At 42.7% G+C, this 12,784-nt stretch overlaps 1 protein-coding gene across 3 annotated transcripts in view; it reads left to right on the forward strand.

Moving 5' to 3' along the window:
* The window catches only part of ASXL2 (ASXL transcriptional regulator 2), a 114,903-nt gene that overhangs the window by 72,689 nt on the left and 29,430 nt on the right, over nucleotides 1-12,784 (forward strand). For all 3 annotated transcript variants that reach the window (XM_065682014.1, XM_065682015.1, XM_065682016.1), the window contains 2 exons: nucleotides 6,902-7,017; nucleotides 11,953-12,079. In XM_065682014.1, coding sequence (XP_065538086.1) covers nucleotides 6,902-7,017; nucleotides 11,953-12,079 — 243 coding nt within the window. The remainder of the gene's footprint in view (nucleotides 1-6,901; nucleotides 7,018-11,952; nucleotides 12,080-12,784) is intronic.

Consider the following 12,784-nt stretch of genomic DNA (forward strand, 5'->3'; position numbering starts at 1 on the left):
TTGTTTCCTATTATCCTCTCCCAAGCTCGAACAAAATCAGACAAAATCCCAGCAGAGCTCCTGCTTCTGAGCTCCAGCAGAGGTGAGCATCTCATCTGTGTGCCCACGTGGCTTTGCACTGGGCTTTGCTGCCAGAGCGAGGAGTGCAAGCACAGGGCTGACTGGTGGGACATGACCACGCAGCAGTTTGGTCCTTTTGAAGGCAAAGATTAAATGTCATGCCTGAAGAGCATACAGAAGAGCGCTGCTTCTGTGTCAAATAATAAATCAAATTTACCCTGGCATTGGGTTTAAAGATTTTGGACTCCTTATGGGTAGAATGCATTATCAGGATTCATTTCCCATTCGTAAGGTGGCAATGGTTTCTGCAGCCCATGCAACCAGAGCATTCGGTAATGCTTGTGAAGCAGTTACCCAGCAAAAATGTTTTTATCCCTGCTAGAATTTTTGCCTAATGCTCTTGAGTATAAATTTAGCAGGACAGTTTTGTTACTCCAGAATAGTTTGATTCCACTTACCCAGAGATGAGAGTTCCCTCTATTGCATTTATATTTGAAACCATAATTAGCTCTTAGCTTTAAAAAAAGTTAGAGATCCAGTAAACCCCCACTGTTCCAGGAACCGCTGTATGAGTGGTTTGCAAGGCCATGCCCTTTGCCTATATCGCTGGCCCTGTTGCAGTCAAAATACAGCATCTGTGTGGTGTTTTTACACTAGTGGCATTTGGGTAGGTTGCTTTTGGTTGTCTTCAGCCATAGCTCAAGCAGAAAAGACTTTTCTTGTCAGATTAATTTTGGTTTTGCAAACTGTTTTATCTTTTTTTCCTTCTTACTTGAAAGTATTTTGATTCCCAGATTCTCTTAACAGTTGTGGTTGTATTTTCCTTTACTGCTAGTGCATTTTTACTGTTTCTGTTTCAGGCTGTTAAACAGCATGTTAATCAAGGGATCTGTATTGCCAGTATTTTGTAAAGTGAACTGCTATGGTTGACCTTAAGCTGAATAACCCTAAGAGTAATTTTCTTTTGGACCCACTGAAATAAAACCTTTGTATAAATGTGAGGTCATTCCTTTAGCTTGCTTTCCTCAGCAGTGTCATAGAAGCATAGAACCACAGAATGATTTGGGTTGGAAGGGACCTTAAAGCTCATCCAGTTCCAACCCCTGCCATGGGCAGGGACACCTTCCACTAGAGCAGCTTGCTCCAAGCCCCATCCAGCCTGGCCTTGAGCACTGCCAGGGATGGGGCAGCCACAGCTTCCCAGGGCAACCTGTGCCAGGGCTTCACAACCTTCACAGGGAAGAACTTCCTTAAAATCTCGTCCAGTTCTTCCCTCCTATCCCTAGAGGCCCTTGCAAAAATGTCTCTCTCTAGAGCCTGAGAAGCCCAGCAGTCATCTCTGCTGCATGAGTGTAGGAAAATGTTAATCTTTATTTAGGAGTTGCTTGAGTGCCTGCCAAAAGAGTCCCAAGTTCTGTCATCGTCCTTGCTCTTTCACTGTAAGACTTCCCTCTACTTTCCTGTTGCCCCCTCTCTGGCTCAGTGCTGATCCAGGTGTTTTCCTGCACTGGCTTAACCCACTGTCCTGTAGCCAGCTGCGCTCCATACAGGGAAAGGGAGGATAAGGCAATAAATCAAAAAGGAAGTGGCTGGCTGAGTGAGCAGAGATCTCTATAGTTCTGCTTAATAGCCATGGAATCTCAGGGGGACGTTACTCTTGTACAATTACTTTTGCTGCCCCAAAGCAGGATCAGCCATGTCTGTGTATTTTCTCATTGTGGTTTACTTGACACTGTTTGTGAAAGACAAACGTGAGCTAGAATATTAGTATCTGACGTAAGTGAGCAGATATATAGTGGAAGCCAGTGGGATTTCAAACAAATACCCTGCTGTTTCATACCCTAAAAGGTAAATAACCCATGCAAGGTGAGACATCCAAGGAACCAAAAAAGTAATATTCTGAGCACATTCCCCTTTCTGTCATTTTCAGTCTCTTGCTGAACCATGCTGGTACCTGACACCCTGAGAATTAGGAGTTACAGTGTTTCCTCGGTGGTGAGATAGTTTCAGCTTCTCAGTCCTGTTCTGGGAGGTGACAGCGGGGAGGGCATGGTGGTATCTGAGTTTCTTCATCCAACAGGGCTGAGCAGAAAGTTTTTACTCTTACCTGAACTGGGACTCTACAGAGGAAAGGCACAAGGCAGCATCTGGATAAAACTGTACAGTCGGACTGTTTCTGTTAGAAGGGATCCCTGGGCTACATCCTGTGTTTGATAGTAGCAATTTATTGTGACTTTTCTAAAAGCAACTCATCCTTGATAAGTTATTGTTAAATAATTCTTACTCCTTCTCTTTGCTGCTGTTAGCAGTGTCTTTATAAATGTATACGATTGATTAACCAGTAGTTTAGGATTTGCAAATCTTAAGAGTACCAAATACCTTGTAAAATGGTTTGCCAGAGTGAAATTTCTAATTTAATTGATCTTTAACATAGCTGAAGTTGTGTTACAATTCCATTTATTAGAAGGAATGCTCTTGTATGAATTAAATTTCAAGGAAGAAGTCTAAAAGTGTGAAGGAGTCCCTGTCCCTCAAATTACAGCTTTAATTGGCTGTGGATGGATCTTCTTCTGGTATTTATTCCTGCAGCTGGGACATAGGATTGTACTGGATCCATTCTGAGTTTGCCTAATGAGTCAGGGTTCATGAGGGCTGGCTGACACATATTCCACTCTAATCTCATCTGCTTTCATCTTAGAGAACTGTTAACATTTCACCTGGCAAACTCCTCTCCCAGCCAAACCAACTGCAGGAAGCAACGAAACCTCGTGATGGGCCAGCTGACGCAGTGACTTTTGGGCCAAGGGTGCGGATTTGTGTGGTGTGGAGCTCTTCTGGCTATGGATGCGTACGTTTTATTACCTCTCCAAGCCAGCACCCTCAAACATAAGAGGCTTTTTCTCATTGCCCTTTAAGCATGTTCTGTCCTTACCAGTTAACATCAAGGGATGTTGCCATCCTGTCTCTCGTGTGCCTCTGTGGGATGAGGGGATTCTGTTTACTGTTCCTAGTTCACAAAAGCTACTGAAATTTGTTTGCATGATATTGGCCCGCCATCTTCCCTAATCTTAAGCTGATCAAGGAAATCCTTATTGACATAGAAACAGTGCAAAGCAACTGATGGAGTAGTTTAATATCAGAGTGCCTCACTGGAAGCACTGCTTTCCCAGTGTTCCTCTACATTTGGTAATAATTTCTGCAGCTTCTCTCCAGAAGTGCTCTTAAGATTTAAGGGCATCAATCTCATCTGCACATATTTTTCAAATTATAAGAAAGCCTGAAGTGAAGACAGAACTAACTTTACTCAAATTCTGTTTAAAGGAAACAAAACTCAGCTTGTCAGGCCTCATCCTTATGGGAGTCTTCTACACGTGCACGTCTTTGTTGTACCTCCACTTGGCTGCGTGCAAAGTTCTTAAAAGGATGTGACCTCCCTGAGAGCTTTTGGGTCTGAGGATGCAGGGATGTGTTCTCACAGGTTTATCCTCCCATCCATTCCCCCCTTCACTTCGGGGGCCCACAGATGAGCTCAAGCAGCTGGGACATGGTTGGCCTTCTCCAGTTCTCCAGTTTGTTCTTGAGACTCTGTTGTGGTTGCAGCTGTGAGTCCAGCACAGCAGTCACTGTGGCACCAAGGGCTTTTACCCAGTCAGAAAATGTGCAAAATATTATAATGCAGCTTTATTGTCTCATCTCCAGTTGAGTTGTCTTCTTAGATGTGGGCTTTAGCCTGTGCTGCCATTCCTGGTTTGAAAAATTAGTTTTCTTTGTCCAGAGGCAGCATAAAAATTAAAATGTGAATAGAGTATGAGGCTGGCAAAGATTAGCCTGTATTTGGCTTAGTCTTTGTATTTCATACAGAACTTGTAGTTTCAGCAGTGATGGGCTTCAGAGAGGATGTGGTTCATATTCACGCTATTCAGATGTCTCAATGCCAGTAGCAGTCAATCTGTTTCTGGGCCTGGGTTTTGAAATGTTAAACTGAGCTTACTCTCTCTTCGTAGTTTAACCCCAAGGCTTAGTTTTACAAGGATGTCGCTGTGGTATTTGGCCAGCCAAGGGTGGTGTTCCCAGTGGCTGCAGACTAAGAATGTGCCTGGTTAGTGCAGGAGGGAGGCCGATGGCTCCACTGAGCCCAGGCTCTCCATGTCCTTAACCATTTTCTTTACTTCCCTGAATCCCATCAATTTTTGTTGATGTGTTATGCGAGACTGCCAGTGTGAACATGCAATAGGAATTGTATATACTTAATCTTTGTATCCTTACATGTAGCATCATCTTGCTGGCCATTTTCATTCGCCGGAGCAAATATCAGCTGTAATGGATCCCCTTCTGAGACGACAGTTTGTTTAGATTTACTACAGGTTCTATGAGGATCTTGGGGTTTTTTCCTTCCAAAAATTTACTTATTCCTTTTTTTTATGTTTTATTTCGTTTTTTTGGTCTTTTGTTCTCTGGGTTATATTTCTCTTATTTTCCCCACAGTTCTCTCTGACCTTAACTAAACATTTCCTGTTTTACTGTTTGCTTACACTCTATCACTAAGCACTAAACTGCTTCCTACTTAGTATGTGACCTTGCAGAATATCTGCTGGTTTCTTGCCTGATTACTATTTAATTCTGTTCTTTGCCTTCTGTCCCATCCAGCATCAGAGTTGTGCCAATTCTTTGTTTTTTCAACAATAGCCAAATAATTTTTAGAAGCCTTTTGTTGAAAATCTGTAAAAGTATGAGTGAACTCTTAGCAACAGACTTTCTTTTCTTCCCATTCTCTTGACTGATGCATTCAGAGAATCCCAATGAGTTTGAGATCTGCTTTTCCTCTTCAGCTGCTGACTGCATGATCTTATTCCTCTTGAACTGCACGTTCAACCAAATTGAGTGACAATTGCAAGTTTACAACCATTCCTTTACTTTCCAGGTCTTGGTATAACATCAGGGTCGGGGGGGTTTATCCTTTTAAGTGATAATTTTGCTTGCTGTGTGACTGTGTCATCTTTTATTGTGTGCATGTATCAGCTGCATATGGTAGCCTTGTCAGTTACTTTCCAGTTACCAGTTCCTTACCTTACCATACCTTTTTATTGTTGTTTGCAGTGACATTTTCAAGTCTGGTATCACCTCATCCTGTTGTATACCCTGTCTAAAAACCGTGGCTCTTTTCATTTACTGTCCTTGCCACATGGGGGAATTTTACTTTTTTTTTTTTTTTTGTTAGTAATTCTATGCATTTTATTGAAATGCTCCTTTCTGAAGCTTATTGTCACTGCGTTATTTTTGGGAGTTGGCCCTCTCTGGGGATACAGAGTGGGATCCTGCTATGGCTGTGAAGAGCTGTGGTCCTTGCTTCTTAACTCCTTTCTGTTGCAAGACACTAGCTTAGCCCTGTGTTTTATAGAGCTAATTGCTTTAGGAAGCACTAATTTAAATGTGATCTGTTTACCAGCCTTTATGGTAGGGGTCCCCTCCCATCTCCCTGTGATCAAACCTTCTTCTACTCTTCGTTTTGTTCCCTTGATCTTACAGTGGGCATTATCACCTACAAAAATTCACATGCAGATATATAGACAGACCATGAATTTGTGAATTTGTTGTTTTTTTTTACCCAGCTGCCTCCATGCCTGGTCTCACAGGTTTAACTCTAGTGTTTGTTGCAGGAGCCACTGTATCTCACTGGTGTTCTTGGCTCTGTGTCCATAGTGTGTGTTTTGATACAGCCACTGTACAATGGAAGGCAGTCTACATAACATCATTTTGCTTTTGGCTTTTTTTGTTGTACTACTTCAGCCTCAGCATCTAAACACATTTGAGCAACCTGGTCTAGTGGAAGGTGTCCCTGCCTGTGGCAGGGGGTTGAAACTGGATGAGCTTTAAGGTCCCTTCCAACCCAAACCATTCTGTGATTCTGTGACTAGCCCTACTGTGCTGATTTCTAGGCTTTTTCTATACATGGGGTGGGTTCACCTTGGTTGCTAGCCAGTACAGTATATATTTGCCAAGACAACAGAGGCAAACCTGTGATTATGGGAGACTGGGAGCAACTGGTTTCCCTGGCTGGCCATGTGTCTTGTCACCCCTCTGCTGCCAGAGCAGTGTTTTGGGTATCCGGTGCCAAACAGGTTCATTTGACCTATATCACCAGCTGTTCTTTAATTCTCCTCCCTGTTTTTTTTTGGTTGTAATGAGACCATTAAAAAGTTTAAACCACCTGAAACTGGGAGCCTTGTTATAGGACTACACATGGTGAGGAAGAGATTTCTTTGAGCTTGTAGGGTCATACACTGAAAATGTATGTTCATGTGCTGGGATATCCTGTGTATTCCCTTATTTCTGTTAAAAAATGAGCAAGTGATAGTCAGATTCCACTTCCTTTGCGTGTTATTTATCTTCCCACTCTTGAACAGGATTCGGATTGAATCTGATCAGAAACTGTTGTCCATTAAGTGTCTGAGCACAGGTCATTCCAGATAAAGACAGCGGTTGCCTCTACCTGTATTTCCTGTTAGATTTGAACTGGCTAAACCTGGTTAAACCTGGTGCTTTCTCAAGCTGCAGCATTGTTTGATAGCAGCTGTTTACAAGATTAATAAAAAAGAAGTGGACGAGACAAAAAATGTGAAGTTGGTCATAGAAATCGCTGTTGGCTTTCAGAGGCAAACAGCTGCTTTGGTGGTGGGGAGGAAACAGAAATGATTCTTCATGCAAAAAGTAACATTTGCTAAAGGTGCAATTTTTATGAGCCTCATGAGATGATCTGAAATGGTGAGGACTGGCTAACGTGCTGCAGGCAAATGTATAAGGGTCGAGTTATGTGTACACATATATTTATTTTTTCTTGTAGTGTCGTCTAGACTGTCACAGACATCCTCTCCTCAGTCAGGCTGCCAGTCCCCTTCCATCCAGGCAGGCAAAGTCATCTCCTCATCCCAGAAGCACAGCAAGAAGGCACTCAAACAGGTAAGTAGCCTTTCCTGGAGTCTAGTTTGGGGATTCCTGCAGTAAATTCGCTTCTCTGGTTAATCATCTTTCTTGGTGAGACTGTGCTCTGCAGGGAAGTAACACAGGACTTCATGGCTGTCTCATGGTAAATAGAGGTTTGCTAAAACATTCCTCTCTCTTAGAGATGATTCAAAATACTGTGCTATTTAGTTCTTTCGCTTTTTCCCTAAATAAGCATTTGGACTTCTTTTAATTATTATTTTAGAAGATGGATTTAAGAGGTTATTTCTCTTCACCAAACCTTTTGATGAGTGTGCTTAGCTTTCTATAGTCTGTTTTATTAAATTGAAGGAGTTTTGGGGAAAAAAAATAAATGCACTGATTTATTCCCCTGACTAGCAGTGTATTTTCCCTTCCTAGGATTTCTGTGGGTATTATAGGTATATAGAGCTAAGAAGGGGAAGGAAAGCGCCCTGGCTTTGCATTCCACCTCTGCTGGATTTAATGAAAGAAGGAGGGGGGCCAATTATTTTCCGTGCTTGAAGAATGACTATTATATAGATAGTGTTAATTATGTGCATGCAGGATGGGATAGGTGAGTGCCTGCACTTCAAATGATTTGTTTCTCCTAACGAAACATGCAAGATGAATTAGTCCCCCAAGTGTCTTATTTGCAGGTGTTTCCCCAACTGCATTGTTTAATCTTTCCTGATCCTTAGAAAGGAAATGCTTTATCAGGGTTAGATTTACTCCTTGGTAAAGCAAAAATCTGTAAGGAGTTATGAATCAGGCTGCAGAGTAGGTGCTAGTCCAGGGATTATAGAAGCTTGTCATAGACAGATGAAATCATGATGTGTTCCAGATAGGATTTACCTTTTCGAGCCCAGCCTGTTTTTCTGAGTTTCACCAGCTGAGAAGCAACACTTTGGATGGCATTCAGCTTATAGAGCTGCCTGTGGCCTTGGGAAAGGATCTGCAGTGAGAGAGAAGAATGAACTAGGGTGCATTATCAAGGAGAATATGACAGTGGGAGATAAGGCAACTGAATAAACTGGAGCTTTGTTTCTAGCAATAGGGAGTTGAGTTGATATCAAACTGAGATGCCAGCTTTAGGGAATCTTCTTTCTTTTCCCACCTGGCTGTTTCTTAACAGAAACATCAGTGTTCTGATGATGTTGCTTGCTGCTAATGGCTGCAATAAAGAAAGGAGGCTGTGTTCTCACTTTAGGCAGATTTTTTTTTTTCCACTTGCATTTAAGTCCTCACAAAATAGCTTCTCATTAATTCAGCAAGATATTAATTATAAGCCTGGCTGGCAATCATTTCTCTCCAACATCCGCAAAGACTCTTCTCTTTCAAGAGAGTGATCAAACAGACTGTGGGTTTGTTATCAAAACTCTTTCCTCTCCTGCACTCAGCAATTCCTCTTCATTTTCTCTGGTCTGTAGGTCCCTGTTTCACAGAAAGGAGAGGGACCCTTGCGTAAACCCGAGCTACATTTCCAAACCTACACTCTATCTAGCATTCTCTTCTCTTTCTAGCCCCTGTCCTTACATGCCTAATAATTTGCTGCTTTTCATGTCCAAATTCCACATGCTACTGCTCCCACCAGCTTTCGCTCAGCATTTTATTCATTCCCCTCTCTCTGCTTTCTCACTCCTCTGCTCCTCAGCTTTCATACTCTGAAATATCTACTTCCTGAGCATCCTTATTCCAGTGCTGAATGTAATGAAATATGTCAGTGAATTCCAAAATTTAGATGGTCTTCTCAGTTTCACTGTTATTCTCCTTGATTTGGGGAAAAAATCAGAAACCCTGTAAGAAAAATGAGGAACCACGTGGAGGCCTTGATGTCTACATAGCATTTCTGTTTGTACTTAACACTTGTGCAGCTGTCTATAGGGCAAAAAGCTATTTCCGATGGTCATAGAATCACAGAATGCTTTGGGTTGGAAGGCACCATCCAGTTCCAACCCCCTGCCATGGGCAGGGGGACATTCCACTAGGCCAGGTTCCTCCAGGCCCCGTCCCACCTGGCCTTGAACACTGCCAGGGATGGGGCAGCCACAGCTTCTCTGGGCAACCTGTGCCAGGGCCTCACCACCCTCACAGGGAAGATGTTAAACAGCACCGACCCCTGAGGAGCACTGCTTGTCAATGGTCATCATCTTCTAAAGTTTGCTCTAGTTTTGGGTCAAATTGAAAACATTGCATGCCTAAATCATTGCTTGATTTTAGTTTAAGTGGAATTTTGCCATTTTGGTAATACTTCATATGATCAAATATTTTGACATATTTCACCTTTTCCTAAACATGTGTCGTGGTTTAAACCCAACCACAAACCTCGTTTGCTCACTTCCCCCCCTTCTTGCACTCCCCCCTGCTCCTGGAGGGACGGAGAGGAGAATCGAAAAGAATGCAACTCCCATGGGTTGAGATAAGAACAGTTTAGTAACTAAGGTATAACACAAACTACTGCTGCTACCACCAATGATAATAATGATAAAGGAAATAACAAGAGGAAAGAATACAACACCTCAACACCAGCCGACCAATAACTCGCCCCACTCCCCCCAGCCGAGCACCGACCGATGCCTCCTCCAACCCTGCAGTCCCAGCCCTTCCGGGTAACTCCCCGTTACATCCTGGGCATGCCGTGCTGTGGTATGGAATACCTCTTTGGTCAGTTTGGGTCAGGTGTCCTGTCTCTGCTTCCTCCCGGCCTCCCCTCCTCCCTGGCAGAGCATGAGGCTCAGAAGGTCCTTGGTCAGACCAAACATTTGAGCAGCAACGAAAAACATCGGCGTTATCAGCGCTGTTCCCAGGCCAAAAAATGAAAACATAGCACTGCACTAGCTACTAAGAAGGAGAAAAATAACTGCTACTGCTGAACCCAGGACAACATGGTTGCCACCGTGGTCAGGAAAAGTTAAAAAGAAGAGATAAAATGAGGAAATACAGATTGCAGGAGGGAGACAGGTGTTATAAATAGAGTAGTAGGAAAACCACAAGATACTGAGTGAAACAAGAGTTCAGGAAAGCTTTCATATTTGTAGTTTTGTCTGAGACCTAGATTATTAGCTGGCGTGCACTGGAGAAGATGGCTGGTTGGGCTCAGCCCTCCTTTCTTGAGTGCTAAGTAATTATAATTCTACTGGAGGGAAGAGAGGGCAGATTTCTGAGTGAGAACTTTTAACCCTGGAACACCTGCTGTTGCTATACTGACAGTGAGTATCATGTTCTTGAAGAAATAAGGGTCATGATTTAGTTCATAAGCATATCAGACTTACAGCTGTAAAATACAGATTAATAGTATGGCATACACTGATGTGCTATCACCACACAGTGATTTCTTATACTCGTTTGGAAGAATCCTGAGTTAGAGGTTTGCAGTATCTGAATCTAAATTGGTGGGCACGTCAGTGCTCGTCCTGCTGGAAAGATTAAACAGTGATGGGGAGAAACCCCCTTTGCTACTCTATCACCTTTTTCATGAAGGAGGGAGCTGTACAGTAGTTTCTTCCCTATTAGGTGGATGCCCCCTGTTCCATTGGGTTTTTTACACCATCGTCAGAGTCTGTGGGCAGGTGAAAAGCGAGAGGCTCAGGAGCAGCTCCTGGTCCTGCTGTAGTCACCGCCGTCATCCATAGTGGAGCTGATGAGGAGGAGTGCGCTGGGGACACCAATTTCTTTGTTTAAATCGCAGTGAAAGCAGGTGCTGATGATACTAAGTGGTGCTGGTTTGAATTACACTCTTTCTGAATTTACTCTTTTTAGAGTAAAGTGGGGGTTTCCGCCCTCCACAGCAGGGTTTACCTGAGAGCTGCCCTTTGTGCAAACACACCTGTGTGCTGAGAAACATTTGCCTTCCACTGCAGGCGGCACAGCGAGAACAAAGGACAACCTGAAGGCAAACAGAAGGAAAATAACAAGCCCCTGATTTGGGCAGAGGGGGCATATGGGGCAGCACACAGAGGCTGAAGGAGAGCAGAGGGCTGGTGCTGGTGGAGAGGTTGCTATGCTGGGGACTCTGGGGGACACTCTGCTGCTGCAGGTGTCCCTGCCCATGGCAGGGGGGTTGGAGCTAGATGAGCTTTAAGGTCCCTCCCAACTCAAACCATTCCATGATTCTAAGTATACAGTAGAATTTCAAAATGGGAAGTAACAGGAACTATGCTGTCTATATCCAAATGAATTGGCCTGTTAACTAGAGATCATCACTGTCTTAATAATGCAGTTAGATCCGGGAGAGAGAATACTTGATCTGTTGTAATTTATTCTGCTGTTAAGTTTACTTGGGTTTGGATTTCATTTTTTGAGGACAGACACTTTGGTTTGGGTAGATGCTGCAGTCTAACCCAGTGCCTTGTTGTTTGTGCCTTCTCAGTTGTGTCATGGTTGCCTTAACAGTCTTTTCTAAAGAAAGGATTTTCTTTTCTATTTTTCTAAAGCAAAGGATTTTATTTTCTTACTTCTAGTGTTTAAATGTTTGTTACTTTCTAAATTGTCACTATCTTTCCTAATGGCCTGTTTTTTTAGTAAGGTACTAGTTACTTCTTCAGGAGACAGAAATTAATTGCATGATGGTACCTTTACTTTGAAGTTACTTATATAATTACTTCTTGAACCACCTCCAGATTTGAAATCCCCTAGAGAATGAAACAACTCAACCTAGATGTTCTACAACCATTAATTTTTTCCTTTAGATGCCAAAGGTAGGAGATCTGTCTGCTTGTAATAGGGTGTTTAAATAGCCAGTATCATTTAAACAGATGGTATTGGTGTCCCATGTGAACTGAGTGTGTTTGGGAAGTCGTTTTTCACTTTTGACGTAGTTAGAATCAGAATCCAGCTACCAGTTGCTGTAAACCAAGCGGCTTGTACTGTGTACTAATAATTTCTAAGACTATTTTTAATTTCATTTTGGTCTTGTTCTTCTGTCCCCTTCCACAGGCCTTGAAGCAGCAGCAGCAGAAACAGCAGCAGCAGCAATGCAGAGCAGGCATGCCTGTGTCATCTAACCAGCACGTCCTTCTGAAGGCTGTCAAGGCAGCCAGCGACTCCACACCTGCAAAATCTGGTACGTGCAACGACACCTCTGTGTGCTCTTTTAGTGCTGGGTCTCTTCAGCTGGCCTTTTATTGTTTGTAGGGGATGAGAAAAGAAAGTGTTTTTTTCTGATTGTGTTCCTTTTGTTTCTGAAATAGTGTAGTTTCTGTTTCCCTGGTTTTGATTTTATTTGGAATTTGTTCAGTTGAGAATAGGTCTTGAATAGAATTTACTCTGCCATTGTGTGGTGAAAAGCTTTTTTTTGCAATAAATGTGTTCCCTGTAGCTGCCTGTACATTGTGGTCAGGTAGTTCTCATGGCTAAGCAAATGAGGTAGTTTTTCTCTTAGTATTTGTGTTTTTCAAAACGGGCTTCTCATTCTGTAGCGAGTCTTTCATGTCTTGTTCCAAAGATGTATGCTCTGCTCAGAAAGATTCCCAAGAGGTTTCCAGCATTTATGCTGCATTAGAAATTGAGATCATTGTTCTTATTCATTCAGGAGTGTTAGCTCTCTTTCCACCAGCAGCATTTCACTAGTTATCATAAATTGTTGGCAATTGCTTCCAGCTAGCTTTCTCTTGAGGCTTTTCAGGGTAACTGATTGCCATAATCTTCTGGTTCTGTAAGCCTGATTCAAGTTGTTTTCTTTCAGATTCAAGAAGTGCCTCTGTGTTTGTATAGGGCAATTTTCGTGTTGTACAAGTAAATGACTTAGTAGGCTAATGCCATCATCATT

This window comes from Lathamus discolor, chromosome 5, assembly GCF_037157495.1.
Source record: "Lathamus discolor isolate bLatDis1 chromosome 5, bLatDis1.hap1, whole genome shotgun sequence".
NCBI classification, from domain to species: domain Eukaryota; kingdom Metazoa; phylum Chordata; class Aves; order Psittaciformes; family Psittacidae; genus Lathamus; species Lathamus discolor.